We start from the raw sequence: 23,493 nt of genomic DNA on the forward strand, positions 1-23,493 counted from the left end.
AGAAAGACCACAACTATCATGATTTATTTGTAAATTACTGCTTGGTTGATAGGAAACTGTCTTGGAGGTGTTTTTTTAAAAAATAATATGTTCTGGAAAAAAATTAGGCTGTTTCATATAATCTACTAATAAGAAAAGGATGACAGATTAAAAAAGAGCTACTTTCCCAGGGTAATCATTAAATATTTATGCAGGACACAGCAAATAATCATAATAAGAATGCATTTTGGCAAGTTAACAGCACAATTTATCTTTAAAACACTTTATAAAAGCAAGCTATTAATCCTCCTACCCTCTACATGATAAGGTTAAAAAATCATTACCCTTTTCCCCCATTTTGTTCATCAGCTTTGTTTTATTTAAGTAGCATTAAGTTTAAATGTGTTTTTTATTCTACTTGATGTCTTCCTTGTCATAGATTCACTGTTTCCCCTACCCCTAAGCCCATGAGATGAAGTAGCACCCCCAAAGAAAAGATAAAGTCAAACCTAGCTGGCCATGCACAGCTTCAGAGACCCTTTGTCTTTCTGAGGTTGCATGACAAGGACTTAGAGGGTGCTTTTGCTAGAAGTACTGACTCTTCACTTGGACCTGCTGGTACCCAATGGGTAACTAAAATCAGGAAAACCCTGGCATCTCTGCCTCCATTTTGCATCTGTTTTCTTTGGTCAGAGTCATTTTCTCCTGCAGTCAATTTGGATTTCAGGAACTACAGATCTGGGGGACAAACATCTTGTGACAAGTATCCCCTAGGTAACAGAAAGCATCTTTCTTACCATGGACAAGGCCCTACCTGACCAATTATGAGACAATGATCAACCAGACCCCAGTTTAACTGCCACTGCTTGACCAGGCACTCTTCTTGCCTCTCACTTTTGTTTCTTCCATATTTAAACTTGAAGTTCATGCCAATCCCTCAAAGAACATGACTGAGATTCTTGATGCCCCTTGTCTTTCTAATACAGCTATATTGAATAAATTCCTTTTCTGGTTTTCCTTAATTCTTTTTCCATTTGGTTTTTGGGGTCAGTGGCCAGACCTGATGTACTGGGGCACCCAGAGTTGGGCCCCTGGTCTACAGTTGTAGATGAATTGGAGTTTCCCAGGGGACCATGGCTATATGTTAGTAAACATTTCCTCTTACACATTTTTCTTTGGAGAGAAAATTTAAAATTGAATTCAATGAAAGTGACTACTATTATTTAATTAAGCCTTCCATCTCCCTGATGATAACCTGACTTATATTCATATAAACTGACTTTATGACCTATTGATGATCTTAGTTTTAATGTCCAGGGCTTTCTTCCCTCAAGACCTATCCCACATATGTCTGTATTCTCATTTTGTACAGGTTAGATAGTAAATAAATATGTCATTATTATGTCCTTTTTCTGGTTTATAAACTACAAAGGGAGTAAGCAATATGTTCTGCTATCAGCAAATTTCTTCAATTGTAGTAATTGAATAAATTTCTACAATTTCTACGTAGCAGAAATTGTATGTAGCAACTTTAGGCCTACTTGACTCCAGTTTTACCTTCCAAATCAATCTTTAATCCACAAAAGGCAGATCTGATCATGCAATTCCTGCTTACCACATTGAAAGGGCTCCCTAGGGTTTTCACGATTTAGTTGAAACTTCTTAGCTTGGGAACAAAAATCTATTCTAAATCTCTTGATTGTCCTTTATTTTTAAACTTAAAGGAACTTAAAAGTAATTTGAAGTACCCTAACATGCAGCAATCTGCCAAAAATCATTGACCTTGATAAAAACCATTTTCCTGTGGTCCTCATTTCTCACTCATGCTCCAGCCATGATGAGTCATTTGAGATCCTAAAGTTTCTTTTGCTGTTCAACATTTCCATCATTGTGTTAATCTTGTGTTATGATTTGGATATAAGATGTTCCCTGAAACCTCATGTGGGAAACAATGCAGAGGTGATACGATGAAATTATGAGAGCCATAACTTAATCAGTAGATTAATCCATTTGATGGATTAGTAATTTGAATGAATTAATAGGTGGTAATTGTAGGTATGTAGGACATGGCTAGAGGAAGTAAGCCTCTGGGGGTTGGGGGGCATGCCTCTAGCAAGTGGAACTTTATCTGATTCCTGGCTGTCATGAATTGAGCAGCTTTCCTTTGCCATGCCTTTCTGCAATGATATTCTACATCACCTTGGGCAAGAAAAATGAAGTTGGCTGACATGAACTGAACTGAAAATGTGAGCCCCAAATAAAACTTTCCTCCTCTAAGTTATTCTTATCAACTATATTGGTCACAGTGACACAAATCTAACTAACACAGAAATTGATGCCATGAGTGGGGTCATCATTGGGACTAATCTATGATTTGAAATTATTTGGAACTGGTTTGTGGAAGGAGCTTGTCAAAGGTTGGAGATGCAGGCTGGAGAAGACTTAGAATGTTTTAAGTGCCATTTAATGGGTGATTTTGGTGGGAGCTCATGAAACCAGATTTCCAATAGGACTGCAAACAGTAAGAATTGGGCCCATATGGCTTCAGAGTAGAAGGAGGACTCTATGGCAAATTGGACTAGAGGCTATTCATGTTATTTTCTGGTAAAAAAAGTTGTCTACATTTTGCTTATGTCCTGAGACTTTCTGCAATGCTAAATTTAAAGATGAACTAATTAGTCTGACAGAGGAAATTTGAAGGCAGCACAGTATTCAGGCAGTGACATGAATTTGCTGGCATATTTTAGCCAAGTTTACTGCCCTGATAAGGAGGAGAAGCAGAGCAGAAAGATTTGAAAAACTTGTGATTCCGCCAGAAAAGTGCACATAAAACTGGAGCCAAAAAAGTGTGGTTGTTGAAGAGATTATAATCACTAAAGGAATGATAAGTACTTGAGGGCATCTCAGAAATTGGTAAGACCCCACACCTATCACAGGCTCAAGGTGTAAAAGTTCTTTGAGAAGAGACCAGGAAGTCACTTTGCTTGCACAAAAGAGTCAAGGAAGTTGTTTCGCTATGCTCAGCTTCCCAGGCACTCAAGAGGCTGCTGCAATCATGGTCCCAGGAGACCTGGCTACTGCTCAAGATGGTGTCAGATCTTGGTGTCAGATCTTGGCATTGTCCATGTGGTGCTGGTTCTCTAGGAATGCAAGATACTGAATTTGGAGGTCGTGGAGGCTTGGTGGGGGCTTCCACCAATATTTCAAAGAAAGGCCTGGGATGCCAGGCAAAGTGTAGCAGGGTTGGAATCCTTCCAGGCAGTCCCTGAGAGGACAATGTGTAAAGACATGAGAAGAGAACTGAAGCTGCAGGGGAGACCCCAAGGTGGAGAGATGCCAGAAATTTGGAATATCTGCCAAGAAAAGCTGCAGAAATCAAGCAGAAACAAGCCAAGAGAGAGGGTATATAGGATGTAACCAACAAGGCTGTAGGGGAAGAGCTACACAAGCCCTTTGGAGAGAACATCATAATGTCAATGTGCCCCAGATCCTGGATGTGGAGCTACAGGACTTGTTTGTCCAGCGAATTTTTGTCTTGCTTTGGTCCCACCACTTCTTTCTATGCCCCTATTTCTCCTCTTTGGAATAAAAATGTTTACATTGTGCCATTATGTGTTGGATATATACAACTTGCTTTTGATTTCTGTAGGGAGCTTATAGTCAAGAATTTTCCTTGAGTCTTATATATAAGATTTTAGACTTAGACTTTTGGATGATACTGGAACTGTTAAGATTATGGGAACTCTTGGAAATGAACTAAATGTATTTCACATTGTGAGACTGGCAAGAGTTTTTTGGGGCCAGGAGCAGAATGTTGTGGTTTGGATATAAGGTGTTAGGGTTTAGATATAAAGTGTCCCCTAAAAGCTCAAGTGTGAGATAACACAAAGAAGGATTAGAGGTAAAATGATTATGAGAGTTTTAACATAATCAGCATATTAATTCCCTTAGAGGGATTAAATTGGTAGTAACTATAGGCAGGTGAGTTAGGCCTGGAGGAGGTGAGTCACTGGGTCATGCCTTTGGGGTATATGTTGTCTTTGGTGAGGGGCTTTCTGTTCTTTTGGCCATGTCCTGAGCTACTTTTCTCCATCGCACTCTCTGCCATAATTTTTTGCCTTACCTTGTGCCCCTAAAACAGAGTTGGCTGTCTATGGACTGATACCTCTGAAATCTTGAGCCCGAAATAACCCTTTTCTCCTTCAAAATTGTTCTTTTCAGATATTTTGGTCATAGTGGCAAAAAAAGAAAACTGACTAAAACATAAGGTGTCCCCTAAAAGCACATGAGTGAGGCAATGTTTAGAGGAGAAATGATTAGATTATGAGAGCTGCAACCTAATCCATTTGATGGATTACTAATTTGAATGGATTAATAGGTGGTAACTATAAGTAGGTAGGGCAAGGCTTGAGGAAGTAGGTCACTTCAGTAGTGCCTTTGAGTTTATATTTTGTCATTGGCAAATGGAATTCTCTGATTCCTGACTGTTGTAAACTGAGCAGATTTCTGCCACCATGCCCTTTTGCCATGATGTTCTGCCTCATCTTGGGCCCAGAGAAATGGAGTTGGCTGACCATGGACTGAACCTCTTAAACCATGAGCCAAAATAAACTTTCCTCTTCTTAGTTGTTCTTCTCAGGTCTTTTCATCACAGAGATGCACAGCTGACTAATACATCTTCTTTTACTGCCTGGAACATCCTTCACCCATACTGCTCATTTCTCAGTGCTCAACACACCTTGACATGTTTTCTGAGGTCTCTATGTAGAAATGTCCATTCCCTTTTTACTGAATTATAATTGTAATGAGGTCATGGATGATGTTGTTTATCAATACCCCAGAGTCTAGTATTGAATTTCATACATGGCACTCAATAAATGTTTGATTAAATAAATATACGAATTCTATATACAAAATAGGAATTTCCCATACTGCAACACTTAAATCATATGTCTTCTTCCTTCCATCCTTATTTTGAACATGGGCTTTAGGGTGGTAAAAGGAGGCTTAATTTTTTTTTGTAGGTCTTCTTTGGCTTTTGTAGTGGAAGGGTGAGTATCTTATTATACCATCTCATCAATCCTGTACAGTGTGGGAAAGCAAATCAAAATTCCAATTTTATGTAAGAAAGAGATTAAAGGTTGCCTCTTTTGTGAGGTCTTCCTTGACTAGGTTAAGTAGTTTTTGTCATGTATTCCCTGGTGGCACTATTGCATTTAAGTCTGGTTTTGGGGAAAGAACTAGAACTAGTAAAACTAAGAAAAAATTCCAGAGGTCAAGAAGGGACTACTTGGAAATGAACTAAATGTATTTCACTGACATTTTGCATAAGATGACTTCTTTTTTAAGTTGGCAAAGTATTTGAAAGAAAAAGGAGAAATGACAGAACACAATAGACCTATGTCTCAAAATTTCAGAGGCACTTGAAATCAGTGGTTTTCAATTATTTAATTAACCTCAGCATATATTACCATTAATTACACTGCTTTCTCTCCCAAATCCAAATGAGAACTCTGAGAATTAGAGTATGGTACCCCTACCTCAATAAACTTTGCTATTGCCTAATAATTATATAAATATATAATGATTGGGGGCTGGAGATGAAGCTCAGCCATATAATACTTTCTTCACATGCGCGAGGCCCTGGATTTAATCACCAGAACTGCAAAAATAAACAAATAAACAAACAAATAAATAAAGCTATGATGATTTAAAAATAAATGGTGGTTCCTGGAGTCATACAAGGAAAAGTGTGGCCAATCATAGGAAATGGGCCTGGGATGGATTCTGAGGTAGAACCACTGAGCCATTCTGATGATTCTGTTTCACTGTGCAGTCACATGTAACTTTTGATACTCTCTGAGGAGTAATTTCTATGGTGGCTAAGATGCTGTAACCTGCTGTTTGAGTTTCTATTGATATAACAATAAAGAGTTCATAGATTTCTCAAATACTCTGTGGGTTGCCTGGCTTAGCTAGAAAGTTTTGCTGATGGTCTTGCTTGAGGTCTTTCATAGAGTTGCAATTGATCAAATGATTGAGACTCTGTTACTCAGGGTGGCTTGACTCTTAGGTTAGCACCTTGTGGGGAGCAGTTAGAAGACTGGGCTCAGCTGGGCCTCTATCTCCAAAGGTGTCTTCATTTAATCATGGCTAGCAGGATAGCTAGATTTCATACATGGTAGTTTGGGGTCCCCCAAAGTACATGTTTTCCTAAAGTTTAGGGCTAGAACTGGCTCTGCATTACTTCTGCCACATGCTAGTGGCTAAAGTGAGTCATGGGTTAGCCGGATTCATTGTGGGTGGGGAATACAAAGGGCATGAATACCAGGAAGTACTTAGCCTATTGGGTGCCTTCATTAGGGCTTGGCTACCGCCATTCCCCATACCACTTTTTAATTGTTTTTTGCTATCCATAAAAAAGTATCATTTACATATTCATAATTATTCCGAGAAAATCAGGTTGCATGTTACCCATTTTTCAATGAAGAAAATCACTGCATAGAAAGGTGAAGTTACTTAATGGAGATACCACAAACATATGATAATGAAGGTATGACAAACAGTCTTATAACTCTGGATCTATTCCTTTGTTCCAACACCACACCACCACTGATTCGACAAATCATGCAACAGTTATGTAACACCAATAAAATTTTTCCTTGACATTTGAGTACAGGAAATGACATTTTTTAAAAATTTTTTTTATGTCATAACAACATGGTTTGACCCTTACACAAAGGAGTAGATAGGACATTAAATCTCATTCGTATGTTGGAACCCCTGGTCTGGGATCAAATATGTATTTATTCTTATTGCTTTACTACAAATTTGAAGTTAATGATGGATATCAAAAAAAAGATTAAAAAGTAGTGTGGGGGGGGCTGGGGATGTGGCTCAAGCGGTAGCGCACTCGCCTGGCATGCGTGCGGCCCGGGTTCGATCCTCAGCACCACATACCAACAAAGATGTTGTGTCCGCCGAGAACTAAAAAAAATAAATATTAAAAAATTCTCTCTCTCTCTCTCTCTCTCTCTCTCTCTCTCTCTCTCTGTCTTTAAAAAAAAAAAAAAAAAAAAGTAGTGTGGGGGTTTGTAGCTAATCCCTAATGATAGCACCCAAAGGACTAAGTACTTCCTAGTATGTATGTAAATGATCAATATTTAAAAGATTGACATACACTGAAACCAATACTATTGGTTTGCTTTAATATCAGGACTCTAAATAGCAGAAATATTTAATAGAGCCAACTAGCTTAAAAATAAAAAAAGCATTCTTTGCATTTGAATATGAATCCCTTAAAGTTAAGGCCAACAGGAGTGGGATAGCTTAGTGGTGAGTGTTTACCTAGCATGTACAAGACCTTGGATTCAATACCTAGCACTTCAAAAAAAAAAAAAAAAAAAAAAAAGAAAAAAAAGGTCCAGTTCTGGTACACAGTAGGTATTCAAGTATCCAGTGAATAAATGGTAATAAATAACTTAAAAGAGTAAATATTGCAAAATTGTTTATGTTTTAAGAAGTGTTTTCTTAACACACTTCCTTTCTGCAGCAAGAAATGGATGAGAGTAACCTTTATTCTATAATTCAGAACATGAATGTTTAACCTTTCAAACTTGCTTAATAATGTAAACCACAGGCTAATCAGTTATCCTTTCATTAGTGGATTAAAACATCAAGTTTTTAATTACCTTCTGCTTCTGCTTAATAATGCAAAAAGTCATTACATCCACCACTGTGGTAAGTGTTAATTCCTATAGTTTGGTTTATGAATCAGAGTATGCATACATCCTTAAGCAAAGAAGAATATAATGACATAATAAGTATAAAAATTTCAAATAAATCTGAAAGTAAATAAATACTTCATTATTACCTCATTGTTTTTAGTAAGGAAAGTGGGATGGGGTTCCTGGTGCCTTTTCTAAGAAGAGTTTGTGATTAATTGGATTATAGAAATGCTTTTTGGCTCAAGGCTTCCATTTGGCATTCCACTTTCAAGTATGTAGCAGTTAATTTTTTATTATCGAAATTTTATATTTTATATGATTATCTACATTGTTATAGGAGATTAACATATTGCTGAATGAATATTTTAATTCAGTCCATTCATTATAATTCTAGAAAAAACTGTGTTATTTGTGGTGGAGGATACCCATGATGTTTAATTTTACATGTTAACTTGACTGGGACATAGGGTGCCCAGATATTTGACCAAACTATTCTAGTCTGTAAAATTCTTTCTGGAGGCAATTACTCTTTGTATCAATAGAGTGAGTAAAGCCAATTATCCTTTCTAATGTGTGTCGGCCTCATCTAGTCAGTTGAAGAACAGAATAAGAAAACTTCATCCGCTGGACTGCTTGAGCTAAACATCAGTCTTTAACTGGAAATGACACTGTGGGCTCTCTTCTGATTCTCAGGCCTTTGAAATAATTTTGAGACTACAGAATAGGCTTTCCTTCTGGGTCTCCAGCTTGCTGACAGCAGATCTTGGGACGTCTTGGCTTCCATAATTGCATGATCTAATTTTTTACAATCTCTCTTCCTTTCTTTATGTTTTCCTCCGTCTCTGTCTGTCTCTCTCTATGTATCTTATTAGTTCTATTTTTCTGGAGAACTCTAACACAATTTCTTTTAGGGCATCTATTCAGTTCTTAGTCATTGCCTCTTACTTGGGCAACTATTTCCCAACCTGTATTAATGGATCCCATGTCACTTGTCACTGACAGTTAAATAATCCAGAGGTGAATGCCTGACTTCATTTCTGCAAATATTTCATCTGAGAATTGGAAATAGGGAATGAAAGGGAGAAAACAGTGTTTCCTATTTGACCAACATGTGGTTATCATTTGGTTCAGAAGCAAAGAAAATTGGTCTGTGAAGAGAGTAGAAAATACCACAGATGAAAAAGGAGATGAGATTCCTGACTATTCTACCCATTTGCCATTACTTCCTGAAGCCTGGGTGCTTCCCTGCTTTTGACTCCTCATGAACCCCCGCATCATATCCCCCACCCTATACCCATTATTTCCCTGCTTACTTATGTTGACTTGGTTGGTTTTTGTCAACTCAATAGCCCATACAATAAATTGGCTAATCACGTTTCAAACTTCTTTTACTTGTTAACTAGAACCAAAGAGAAAGTCAAAGAAAAGGTAGAGTGCGAACCCACTGAGTTGTGGCTCACTGAGAAGGAGCCATGAAATATTCTTTTTTAAAACTTCTTTTTGAGGTTTGTTACCGGGGATTCCAACATAGCGGCGGGCGCGGAGAGATCAAGTCTCTGACCTCTTCAGCTGTGCAGGCATAGGGAGTCGTAAACAACCTAAATCTGTTTGCTCAGGATCACTAGGCAATGCTGAGCTGACGTGGATCTGGGGCGAACAGTCTGGGCCTCTCAGAACACACACTGAGCCCGGATCGGCTGAATTCAAGCTCCCGTTCGCCTGCTTCCCACAGACAAACAGCTGTGACTCAGCACTAATCCATCCGGCTGAAACAACTGGTCAGCCCTTCTCATCCTACGGAGGTAAATGCCTACCGAGCCTTCATAGGTAGTGGCCACAGGTTTGAAACGGGGCTTGGGAGAGACAGTAAGGACCCACCCATTGCACTGGTCACCCGGCAAAGGGAAACGAACTGTCGCCATTTGCAAGAGACACCACCATGGCAGAGAACTGACGTCATCAGACTGCGGCGGAGGAGATAACTTCATTGAAACCTGCGGCGACAGGAGTAAACAGTAACTCAGCAGTCAAACAGAACAAGAAGTAACATGAGCAACTTGAAAAAGCAAGGAAGAAAAGGAGTACAAACAATGCAGGACAGCCTAAATATTCAGGAGGACCTAGAGTCATCAGAAAAATGGTCATATAAAGAACTCAAGGAACACCTTAGACAGATGGAATGGAACCTTAAAGAGGATATGAGACAGCAAATTCAAGCAGCAAAAGAACACATTGAGAATGAATTACAAAAACAGATAAAAGAAGAAGTTAAGCATCTTTATCAGGAGATAGAGATTATAAAAAATAATCAAACAATAATTCTAGAAATGAAGGAAATGATAAACCAAATTAAAAACTCAATTGAGAGTATCACTAACAGAGTGGAGCAAGTAGAAGCCAGAACGTCAGATAATGAAGACAAAATATATCATCTTGAAAAGAGTCTAGCCAACTCAGAAAGGCTGGTAAAAAATCACGAGAAAAACATCCAAGAGTTATGGGATAACATAAAAAAAACAAACTTACGAGTCATTGGGATAGAAGAAGGTACAGAGATTCAAACCAAGGGAATGAGTAACCTGATGAATGAAATAATTACAGAAAACTTTCCAGAAATAAAAAAGGAAACAGATACACAAATTGAAGATGCATACAGGACACCGAGCACACAAAATCACAGTAGACCAACGCCAAGACACATTGTTATGAAGATATCCAATATACAGAACAAAGAGAAAATATTAAAAGCTACAAGAGAAAGGAGACAGATTACATTCAGGGGTAAACCAATAAGGTTAACAACGGATTTTTCATCACAGACACTGAAAGCAAGAAGGTCATGGAACAATGTATTTCAAACACTGAAAGACAATGAATGCCAACCAAGAATTCTGTATCCAGCAAAATTAAGCTTCAGGTATGACAACAAAATAAACATCTTTCATGATAAACAAAAGTTAAAAGAATTTGCAGCCAGAAAACCAGCATTGCAAAGCATTTTGAGCGAAACACTACACGAGGAAGAAATGAAAAACAATAACCAAAACCATCAGTGGGAAGTGCCTTGGTAAAGACAGAGGGCGAGGGGAAAGGATAATCATGGAGAAACAAACTAAATTTTTTTAAAAAAGGATAAATAATCAAACATGGATGGAAGTACAAACCATATATCAATAGTAACTCTGAATGTTAATGGCTTAAACTCTCCAATAAAGTGACATAGGCTGGTATCATGGATAAAAAAAACAAATCCAATAATATGCTGCCTCCAGGAGACACATCTGATTGGAAAAGACATACACAGGCTGAAGGTGAAAGGATAGGAAAAAATATACTATGCACACGGTCCTCGTAAGCAAGCAGGGGTGGCCATCCTCATATCGAATAAAATCGACTTCAAGACTAAGTTAATCAAAAGGGATAAAGAAGGACATTATATACTGTTAAAAGGAACCATTCACCAACAAGACATAATAATTATCAATATTTATGCACCAAATAGTGGTGCTGCGACATTCATAAAACAAATTCTCCTCAAGTTCAAGAATCAAATAGACCACAACACAATAATTATGGGTGACTTCAACACACCTCTCTCACCATTGGATAGATCCTCCCAACAAAAGTTGAATAAAGAAACTATAGAACTCAATACCACAATCAATAACCTAGACTTAACTGACATATATAGAATATATCAACCATCATCAAATGGATATACTTTTTTCTCAGCAGCACATGGATCCTTCTCAAAAATAGACCATATATTATTCCATAGGGCAACCCTCAGTAAATATAAAGGGGTGGAGATAATACCATGCATTTTATCTGATCATAATGGAATGAAACTGGAAATCAATGATAAAAGAAGGAAGGAAAAATCCTACATCACATGGAACATGAACAATATGTTACTGAATGACCAATGGGTTACAGAAGACATAAAGGAGGAAATCAAAAAATTCTTAGAGATAAATGAAAATACAGACACAACATATCAGAATGTATGGGACACAATGAAAGCAGTTTTAAGAGGAAAATTCATCACCTGGTGGTCATTCCTCAAAAATAGAAAAAACCAACAAATAAATGAGCTCACACTTCATCTCAAAGCCCTAGAAAAGGAAGAGCAAAACCACAGCAAATGTAGCAGAAGGCAAGAAATAATTAAAATCAGAGAGGAAATCAATGAAATTGAAACAAAAGAAACTATTGAAAAAATTCACAAAACTAAAAGTTGGTTCTTCGAAAAAATAAATAAGATCGACAGACCTTTAGCCATGCTAACGAAGAGAAGAAGAGAGAGAACTCAAATTACTAACATACGGGATGAAAAAGGCTATATCACAACAGATGCTACAGAAATACAGAAGACAATTAGAAATTATTTTGAAAACCTATATTCCAATAAAATAGAAGATAGTGAAGACATCGATAAATTTCTCAAGTCATATGATTTGCCCAGACTGAGTCAGGAGGATACACACAATTTGAACAGACCAATATCAATGGATGAAATTGAAGAAGCCATCAAAAGACTACCAACCAAGAAAAGCCCAGGACCGGATGGGTATACAGCGGAGTTTTACAAAACCTTTAAAGAAGAATTAATACCAATACTTTTCAAGTTATTTCAGGAAATAGAAAAAGAGGGAGCTCTTTTTTTTTTTTCAAGATTGCTCATGTTTATTAGCAAATGGAATACACATGCCGATACTCAGGATCACAGGGACATTTTAGGAACCTTAGAATTGGGAATACCTCCTCCTCCCTGACTCCCTCTTCTCTGAGCTCCCTCCTTATTTCATTTGGGATCTTCAGCAAAGGGCTTCTAGCATTTTCTCACTGGAAACTTAGTGTTGCACTGGCTGGGCTCTTGCTGTTTCTCAAGTCCAAATCCACCTGTCCCTGTGGGTCTTGGACCTGAGGCTGAGCCTCAGCTCAGTCATTCATGTCCAGACCAAATTCTGGATACAAGTCTTTGCTGGTGACACCTCGGATCACGGCTAGCTTTCCCAGCAGCATCTGTCCTACATCCTTGATGTCATTATACTCGTGGAGCAGGAGATGTGTTCCTCCCTTTCATCCTCACTGTAGCCTCCAGAAATTAATTGTGAGATCTCCCTTTCCAACATCTTCTTTTTCTCGTTTAGTTTCTGAATTTCATGGTGCAAGGACTCCTCACCGGTTCCTGCAGCTGGGCCAGACTTGGAAGATGGCCTAGGGGATCGGAAGGCCCCGCGGGAACTTCGGTTCTGTCCGGGTTCAGTCCTCCTGAGCCCCGGGGTCCGAGGCCCCCGGGCCGGGAGGTTCTGTGGTGCAGGAGGACCCAGGGCGAGGACTGGAGAGTGATGCCTCAGGTGCTTGGGATGAAAAAAGAGGGAGCTCTTCCAAATTCATTCTATGAGGCCAACATCACCCTGATTCCGAAACCAGACAAAGACACCTCTAAGAAAGAAAACTACAGACCAATATCTCTAATGAACCTAGATGCAAAAATCCTCAATAAAATTCTGGCAAATCGAATACAAAAACACATCAAAAAAATTGTGCACCATGATCAAGTAGGATTCATCCCTGGGATGCAAGGATGGTTCAATATATGGAAATCAATAAATGTTATCCACCACATCAATAGACTTAAAGATAAGAACCATATCATCATCTCGATAGACACAGAGAAAGCATTCAACAAAGTACAGCATTTCTTTATGTTCAAAATATTAGAAAAACTAGGGATAATAGGAACTTACCTTGACATTGTAAAAGCTATCTATGCTAAGCCTCAGGCTAGCATCATTCTGAATGGACAAAAGTTGAAGGCATTCCCTCTAAAATCTGGAACAAGACAGGGATGCCCTCTATCACCACTTCTATTCAATATAGTTCTCAAAACACTGGCCAGAGCAATTAGACAGATGAAAGAAATTAAAGGCATAAAAATAGGAAAAGAAGAACTTAAATTATCACTATTTGCAGATGACATGATTCTATACCTAGAAGACCCAAAAGGGTCTACAAAGAAACTACTAGGACTAATAAATGAATTCAGCAAAGTGGCAGGATATAAAATCAACACGCATAAATCAAAGGCATTTCTGTATATCAGCAACAAAACTTCTGAAACGGAAATGAGGAAAAACACTCCATTCACAATATCCTCAAAAAAAATAAAATACTTGGGAATCAACCTAACAAAAGAGGTGAAAGATTTATACAATGAAAACTACAGAACCCTAAAGAGAGAAGTAGAAGAAGATCTTAGAAGATGGAAAAATATACCCTGTTCATGGATAGGCAGAACTAACATCATCAAAATGGCGATATTACCAAAAGTTCTCTATAGGTTTAATGCAATGCCAATCAAAATCCCAACGGCATTTCTTGTAGAAATAGAGAAAGCAATCATGAAATTCATATGGAAAAATAAAAGACCCAGAATAGCAAAAGCAATTCTAAGCAGGAAGTGTGAATCAGGCGGTATAGTGATACCAGATTTCAAACTATATTACAGAGCAATAGTAACAAAAACAGCATGTTACTGGTACCAAAACAAGCTGGTGGACCAATGGTATAGAATAGAGGACACAGAGACTAATCCACAAAGTTACAACTATCTTATATTTGATAAAGGGGCTAAAAGCATGCAATGGAGGAAGGATAGCATCTTCAACAAATGGTGCTGGGAAAACTGGAAATCCATATGCAACAAAATGAAACTGAATCCCTTTCTCTCGCCATGCACAAAAGTTAACTCAAAATGGATCAAGGAGCTTGATATCAAATCAGAGACTCTGTGTCTGATAGAAGAAAAAGTTGGCTCCGATCTACATATTGTGGGGTCGGGCTCCAAATTCCTTAATAGGACACCCATAGCACAAGAGTTAATAACAAAAATCAACAAATGGGACTTACTTAAACTAAAAAGTTTTTTCTCAGCAAGAGAAACAATAAGAGAGGTAAATAGGGAGCCTACATCCTGGGAATAAATTTTTACTCCTTACTCTTCAGATAGAGCCCTAATATCCAGAGTATACAAAGAACTCAAAAAATTAGACAATAAGATAACAAATAACCCAATCAACAAATGGGCCAAGGACCTGAACAGACACTTCTCAGAGGAGGATATACAATCAATCAACAAGTACATGAAAAAATGCTCACCATCTTTAGCAGTCAGAGAAATGCAAATCAAAATCACCCTAAGATACCATCTCACTCCAGTAAGATTGGCAGCCACTATGAAGTCAAACAATAACAAGTGCTGGCGAGGATGTGGAGAAATGGGTACTCTTGTACATTGCTGGTGGGACTGCAAATTGGTGCGGCCAATTTGGAAAGCAGTTTGGAGATTCCTGGGAAAGCTGGGAATGGAACCACCATTTGACCCTGCTATTGCCCTTCTCGGACTATTCCCTGAAGACCTTAAAAGAGCATGCTACAGGGATACTACCACATAGATGTTCATAGCAGCACAATTCACAATAGGTAGACTGTGGAACCAACCCAGATGCCATTCAATAGATGAATGGATAAAAAAATGTGGCATCTGTACACAATGGAGTACTATGCAGCAATAAAAAATGACAAAATCATAGAATTTGCAGGGAAATGGATGGCACTAGAGCAGATTATGCTTAGTGAAGCTAGCCAATCCCTAAAAAACAAATAACCAAATGTCTTCTTTGATATAATGAGAGCAACTATGAACAGAGCAGGGAGGAAGAGCAGGAAGAAAAGATTAACATTAAACAGAGACATGAGATGGGAGGGAAAGGGAGAGAAAAGGGATATTGCATGGAAATGAAGGGAGACCCTCATTGCTATACAAAATTACATATAAGAGGTTGTGAGGGGAATGGGAAAATAAACAAGGAGAGAAATGAATTACAGTAGATGGCGTAGAGAGAGAAGATGGGAGGGAAGGGGAGGGGGGATAGTAGGGGATAGGAAAGGTATCAGAATACAACAGTTACTAATAGGGCATTATGTAAAATTGTGGATGTGTAACCGACGTGATTCTGCAATCTGCATTTGGGGTAAAATTGGGAGTTCATAACCCACTTGAATCTAATGTATGAAATATGATATGTCAAGAGCTTTGTAATGTTGTGAACAACCAATAAAAAAATAAAATAAAAAAAAAATAAAAAAATAAAGATTTCAATCTACCAAAAAAAAAAAAAACCCTTCTTTTTGAGTCAATTCTAGTTTGAGGCCAATATGTTAAAGTAATAGCCTGATGTGCTGCACTACCTCCCATATTAAAAAGTAATATCAGGCCAGTATGCATTACTAAACTTGGGTTTGAAATGTTGCTTTGGGTTTGATAATCAGCAGAGACCACACTTGTACCTTTTCTTTTCACTATAAATTGTTTAGCATTGTGAATGCAGGGTTAAGGGTTTGTTTCTTCTGCATTAAGGTATTACTCAGTAATTGTGAATATGTGTATAAAGTCTTCTAAGGAATGAAAAAAATACTGAATTCAGTAAGTGAGAATAACTTAGTAGACACCTTGGGATTAAATAAGATATGTACTTAGTACTTGGCACATAGTAAAGTCTCCACAAATATTAAACATTATTTTCAGATTAGGAGAAAGTAGCTCAAGATTTTATTTTTTTGCAGTCCCATGTGACTCTCTCTACAAACTGTTTAAGTCTTATTATTTTACCCTGCACTTATCTGCATGGGAAAGTGCTGTAATGGAAATGGAAAAATGAAACTCTGTGGCTTCTTATCAGCATCTAAACAAAGACATTGCTGCAGCAAAATCTCTAGAGTGGGGCTGTTGAAGACAAGGACACAGAATAATTTTAATTGCGAATGAGAATAGGATTTTGGCCTTCCAAATCCAACAGCGGCCTACAACAGGCGGCCCTCATGTGTTGTGCCTAGCCAGCCCCTGCCAGTTCCTTCCACCAGTTCATTATTGGTAGTCGTGAATGGAGCCATTAAAGAGAGGAGGGAAGGGAAAAGGCAGACAGAATTCTTATTAGGGCATTTCTATTTCTGGCAAATCACTGCTTGGTTATGTAGAGCAACACATTTATCTGGAGGCCTTTTTTAAAAAAAGTGAACATTGCCTTATAATGAATACTAAATAAAACTGATAGGATACTGATTAATTTTTAATAAGCTGCAGTTGTGTACTGCATGTGATAATATTGAAATTAATACATAATTAAAGTAGATTTGTACAGAATAGTTCACTTGAGAGTTAAGTAGTAAAGAACAAACTTGAACATCTCCAAATGTGACCCAGAGCTCAGTATCCAGATTTTTGAGACATAAGATCAGTATTTCCTTGAGGCAGAGTCACCCTAACCAGAGGCATTAAGAAATCTTTGGGAACTTTGACTAGGACTGAAACCTTCAATGTTAGGAGTTCAAAGGAGATTGTATTGGATGCTCAGGAGGACAGATTGAGCCCATGTCTTAGTCTCACCCAGAGCAGAGTTGCCATCATAGATTTCTCCTGCATTTTCACTGGCTCATGATTTTCACATTTCTTAACCCATTAAGTCCCAGATTTTAAATTCTGCAAACATTTCAATGAAATTGACACAGATATATTAAAATAGGTTGGAGAAAAACTAGGAATGGAATCCCTAGATGACCCAGCTCTCTCCTCCTTGGTATTTATCAAAACAACAACAACAACAACAACAACAACGACAACAACAAAAACAAAAAACTAAAATCACAGCCACCTAAATGTTTAAAGCAGCACAATTCACAATAGTCAAATTATAGAATTACCCCAGATGCTCGTTAATAGATGCATGGATCAAGAAAATGTGGTAAAAAGCCAGGTGTGGTGGTGCATGCCTATAATCCCAGCGACTAGGGAAGCCGAGGCAGGAGGATGGCAAGTTCAAAGCCAGCCTCAGCAATTTAGTGAGGCCCTAAGCAGCTTAGCCGGACCTTGTCTCACAATAAAAAATAAAAAAGGCTGAGGATGTGGCTCAGTAGTTAAGTGCATCTGGGTTCAATCCCCAGTACCAATAAAAAAATAAGAAGAAAATGAAAATGTGGTGTGTGTGTGTGTGTGTGTGTGTGTATTGTACACAATGGATTGTACTCAGCCATAAAGAAGCATGAAATTATGGCATTTGCTGGTAGATGGATGAAATTGGAGAACATCATGCTAAGTGAAATAAGCCAGACTCAGAAAGTCAAGGATCAAATATTATTTCTCATACACAGAAACTAGAGCAAAATAAGGGAAAGAAGGAGGGGAGGATCAAGTATGATAAAAATATAGGGAAGATCAGTGGAGTAGAAGAAGAAGATCAAAAGAGGGAGGAAAGAGGAGAAAGGGGACAAATACAGAATGAATTTGACAAAATGATGTTATGTGCATATATAAATATACCATAGGGAATTTCATTTTTAAAAATTTCTGTCATACATGACAATAGTGTGAATTTCATTTTTTAAGTAGAAAATACCAATCAAAAGTGGATGAGCAAAAGGAAGATCAGTAGAGTACATGAAGAAGAATGGGGGCAGGGAGGGGAGGTAAAAGGTGGGGAACAGAACTGAAATAAAATTCTACAGATCCAAGATGTGTTCACTTTGTCAAAATAAACACAACTACCATGTATAACTATTATGTGCTCATAAAAATAGATTGGAGATTGTAATTTAGAAGCTTATATGTTAATTAACATTAGCTATAAAAATTTTAAATACTATAATACAATTTTTTTCTTCTTATTATCATATAACTAAATGATACTGTTGTATTCAAATTTTTATATGTGTTCCATATCTGGGATTATGGGAAAAATTGGCTTATATCAGATTATTGGGTCAAGACTTGTCATGCTAAAAAATAAGAGAAGTACTATGAATCCACATGTTTTAAATATATTTCAAATTTATTATATTGTAGGTAGCATAATGGAGTAATATACACCCCTCAAATGACAACAAAAATATTTTGGGGGTGGAAGCTTTATAATTCCTTGCCCTGCTGTGGTTCTGTTCTGAAGAATGGCCTTGCCATTACTCCTGTTGGGGACACCTCTGTGCAGGGGAGAGCAGTGGTGGATTTCAGCAGAAAGGTATCTGTGGGAATAGCTGCAGTTTTCACCCCTCAGCATCAATCTCCCCTTCTTTTGCCACCAGCTCCTCCATTTTCCCTCCCATAACTTTAATCCATGCACTTGGATTGGGATCCGTCTCATTCTGGCTTCTAGAGTAGGCTTGCAAGTCAGGTCTGGTCTTTTTTTTTTTATTGGTTGTTCACAACATTACAAAGCTCTTGACATATCATATTTCATACATTAGATTCAAGTGGGTTATGAACTCCCAATTTTTACCCCAAATGCAGATTGCAGAATCACGTCGGTTACACATCCACAATTTTACATAATGGCATATTAGTGACTGTTGTATTCTGCTACCTTTCCTATCCCCTACTATCCCCCCTCTCCTCCCCTCCCATCTTCTCTCTCTACCCCATCTACTGTAATTCATTTCTCTCCTTTAAGGGTCACATCTACCTGTCCACTAAGATTGTTTTGTGATCAGAATGTGACCAAAACTAGACCAAACAGAGCCAATTTAGGTCAGTTGCATAATTTAAAAAAAAAAAATTCTGTGAGAGAAGACTTCTCCCTTCTGCAGATTTAGAGAAGAAGAGATAGACCTGGAACTAGAACCTACGCTAGAAAAACAGATCTTCAAAATGCTGGGTAGCTTTCTATGACATTGTTTAAACACACAGACCCAGCAGCTATGCTCAGAATTGATGTGAACCTGGACCTCTGGTTATATGAACCAAGACCTCCATCTGGACAGTAGCATCGGGACAACACTGGGGACTCACATATATGTTTTCTCACATCTTTGTTTCACTTTAGGGAATCAATTGAGACTCCATACTGATGGTGGAACCCTTCAAGGAATTCTACAAGAGAGATTATATTTTATCTTTTATTTGGCAAAGTTATTGAACCGAGGGGATTTCCCCCAAGGTACTTAGATTTATAGGTGTGAATAAAATGTCTAGAAACAACTCTAGTTTTCTAGTGGCAAATCACTTGTTTTCATTTGAAATAACTTATGCAACTTAGTTTTAAATCTAAAATAAAAGTTCCTACTCACATTTTTGCTGTTCATATTAAAGTTTTCCAGAAGACAGAGCACTTACTACAGACGATCAAAGGCCAGTTTTGCCCCAACTTAATTGAGACATAAGAGTTTTCTTTTGTCCTTGGCAACACTGAACATCAATACAGATTTTTCCCAACCAGTCACTAAGTGGTCCTGGAGGAATCCAAAATCTATATTATAGTTTTAATATGAGCATCCTTTGCTACAACACAAAGGAAGGAACCCTGCAGCTGTGGCTGAGTGCCTCCACTCATGTTCAGTGGTGCCTGAGTGGAAGGTGGATTATCACCTTGTTTTGTGGACCCCGTTGGCTGGTGACTGTGGTGAGATCAGTTCTCTACAGGAAACCAGAAATTGCCATTGGGGGGTGTGTTTTGGGGCATGATTTGTGTTGTAGAGGAGACCCACCTGTAGAACCCAGCGAGGCATCCCTGGAGGTCCATACCCTGCACTCCTGTGTTCTTGCTTGAGAAGATCCAGGCAAGACTGGACACATGGTAAAACAATAGCAAAGTTTATTATAAGGGAAGGGAAGAGGAAGAAAGGAAAGGGACAGGGACATCCTCCAGGCTGAGAATGGATCCTTTCGGACAGGAGAGTGACAATGACTCTCACCAAGTCAGAAGGTTTTTAAGGATTTCTGGGTCCTTAATCTGTTTATTATCCTTTGAAGAGTTCTCAGTAAGCTTTTTTGGTGAGGGTCTGGGATGTCCTGGTCATAAGGAATGGTTAGGGCCGTGTGTCATAGTTTTGGTGATAAGAGAAGGTCCTGGCCACCTGGAAGGGTATGACACGATCTTGAAACGACAGCTTTTCTTAAGGGGATGTAACTAATTATGGTTGGCAATGGTTTAGACATACCAGGCCCCATCCTCCAGGTGTTTGCCTGTCTGATAGGGTTTCCTGTGGTTTTTAGTCATCCTTCTCACCTGTGAATGGCCGACTCACTACCTAACAATTTGTTCTGGGCACTGGATTGCAAGCTAGAATGCAGGCTGTTTTCCTCCATCTTCAGAGGTATGTTAGTAGAAAGTTGGTGGCAGATACTATGTTAAACTAGAAGTTGAGCCCAGACTGTAATCCCTGTGGCTTGGGAGGCTGAGGTAGGAGAATCGTAAATTCAAAGTCAGCCTCAACAACTTAGTGAGACCCTGTCTCAAAATAAAATATATAAAAAGGGCTGGGAAAGTGGCTCAGTGGTAAAGCGCCCCCAGGTTCAATTTCTGGTTCTCCCCCCACTCCCAAAAGCAAAAATGACAACAACAAACCAAACTAGAAGTTGATTGCAAGAAAAGGCATTAAAAAGCGTTTCAGAAAATTATTACATTTTAATGCAACTGGCATTGGGAAAGCACCTGAAGAATAACTAGAGATGAGAAAGGTAGTCGGGGAGGTATTATTAGGTAAGTGTGGAGTAAGAAGTAGGTGTGTGTGTGTGTGTGTGTGTGTGTGTGTGTATACTTTTCAAATCAGTGACATTAATTTCTTGGAAGGTGAAAAGAGACAATGCTACAGTCTTTTTTCTTTTTCTAATATTTTTAGTTGTCAATGGACACAGTGCCTTTATTTATTTATTTATTTATTTATTTATTTATTTATTTATTTTTATATGGTGCTGAGAATCGAACCCAGTGCCTCATGGGTGCAGGGAAAGTGCTGTACCACTGAGCCACAACCCCAGCCCTGCCACAGTCTTTACATTTGGAATCTGCTTCTTAGAGTTATTAGAATAAGATATAAGCTTGATTAGTATTCCTGCTGGGCTTTTTGTTTAACTTTTGGCAAAGGGTTTTATTTCCCTGAAATATTCCAATGTGATGATCATAAGCCTTGGTTAATTTTAAGACATTTCCCTTAACTTATGAAAAGGGCTCATCAGCAGTCTCTGCCGAAAACTCATTAAAATACCTTTTAAGCCCTACTTTAAGGTCATTTTTGGTATTCCTTGCACTGTTAATTAGAAAACTGAAGCTTCCTTTATTCCTTCCAGAAACCTTCTCCAGTAGCATCTGACTCCATTTGGCAATTTTGCTGACTGCCCTGTTTTTCTGAATTTAACTTTTAACAGAATAAATGGCTCTATTTTTGCTTTGCTATATATTTTTGAGCTATTAGTTTTGCAGTCTCAATTGCTGATAAACCTAAAGCTGTCATTTATTAATTTTTTGAGGTGCTCCTCACATTATCCACAGAGACGGAGAAAATGGCAATTAAAGTCATCACCGCAAAAATGAAATCTCAGAAAATGAATTTGTATGCTCAGAGTACTGCCTTACATCGAGCTAAATTCCAGTTTCATAAAAATACAAAGGTCTTATGTGTAAATTCAATATATTCTTATTGCTAATCATCTTGGAAGATTTTCAGCAAAATAATTTAGTTTTTAACCAATGTTGCCTTCAAGAAAATGCATACAGAAAAAATATAAGCTTTATTTTGTTCATACAAATATGAGAGAGATCAATTAAAGAGGACACAGGAAATTCAGTTTCTGGTTCAAGCTATGTACTTTGTTTCCACAGCAAGTCAGGGACAGTTACTGAGCCAGAGTTTACAAAACTACAGCTCCTAGCTTTGCCTAGAACCTACTGAATTGGTCTCTGTAGTGCTGAGGCCCAGAAATCTGTATATGTGTTGAGCTCCCCAGAAATTTTGATATAGTCATTCCCTGGAACACTGTTTGACAATCAGTATCTTAACACTGGCAAGAAACATAAATATTGAAATTAAAAACTTTTATCTGTATTTATTTAATCCAGGCAAATATGCAAAAAAGGTACAGGTCTATCTAGAATCATCTGTTGTGTTTAAGATGGCTGGAGGTGGAGCATTTCTTACCCATGGGTGAGGAATGTGAAGTCAGCAAATGGACTGGAGATCTTACCTGAGAGAGTGTTTAAAGTTGAACTGGAATAAAAATATCCAAACTAGTCTTTGGAGTAGAGGAACAGTTCTAGTAATGGGGCTGTAAAAACGACAGAAGAAAGGGTGCCATGCTGTGTAACTCCAGGAACCAACACCAGTTGTATCAGTCTTCTGCTGCTGTGTAACAAATAACTCAAACAACACGTATTTATTATCTCACAGTTTCCATGAGTGAGACATCTAAGTCTCTCACGTGGCTGTCTTCAAGTTGTTGGTTGGTGCTGGAGTCATTTTGAAGTTCACCTGGAGGACAGGCCTCCAATATGGTTACTGATAGCCTTGGTTCCATGCAGTCTGGGCCTGGCCTCAGACTGCCCGAGTGTTTTCTTGACATAGCAGCTGGCTTTCTATTGAGTCAGTGATGAAGGGGTGTTGGAGGGAGGGCTTTCTGTTGAGTCAGTGGTGGGTAGGTGGGTGGGGAGGCAGGTAGAGAGAACTCCAAGAAACTCCCAGGACAAAAGCCAATGTAGCCTAATCTTAAGAATGACATTTTATTACTTCTAAGGGACTCTGTTCACCACAAGTGAACAGTCTATCACATACTCAAAAAGGAGGGGAATTAAGTACTTTGAAGCAGTAATGATTTTTAAACCCATTTTTAAAACCTTCACAGTAGTCTGTGTCCCCTCCCTCCTCTAGTTGGGCAGGGTACAGTTCGCATGGTCGTACATAACAGTCCTGGTTACAAACTAGGAGACCAAGGAGTAGGAGTAAAAGGTGGGACAAATTTGAG

At 38.3% G+C, this 23,493-nt stretch overlaps 1 protein-coding gene across 1 annotated transcript; it reads right to left on the reverse strand.

Moving 5' to 3' along the window:
• Positions 1 to 12,375: 12,375 nt before the first annotated feature.
• On the reverse strand, positions 12,376 to 22,055 carry LOC308641503 (DNA repair protein SWI5 homolog; the record flags this gene model as incomplete). The annotated part of the gene is given in 3 exon segments (XM_081280194.1): positions 12,376 to 12,769; positions 12,772 to 13,093; positions 22,017 to 22,055. Coding segments are annotated over 3 exon segments (483 nt in total). The 3' UTR covers positions 12,376 to 12,647.
• Between the last annotated feature and the right edge of the window lie 1,438 nt (positions 22,056 to 23,493).

This window comes from Spermophilus citellus, assembly GCF_964194105.1.
Source record: "Spermophilus citellus genome assembly, chromosome: 2".
NCBI lineage: Eukaryota > Metazoa > Chordata > Mammalia > Rodentia > Sciuridae > Spermophilus > Spermophilus citellus.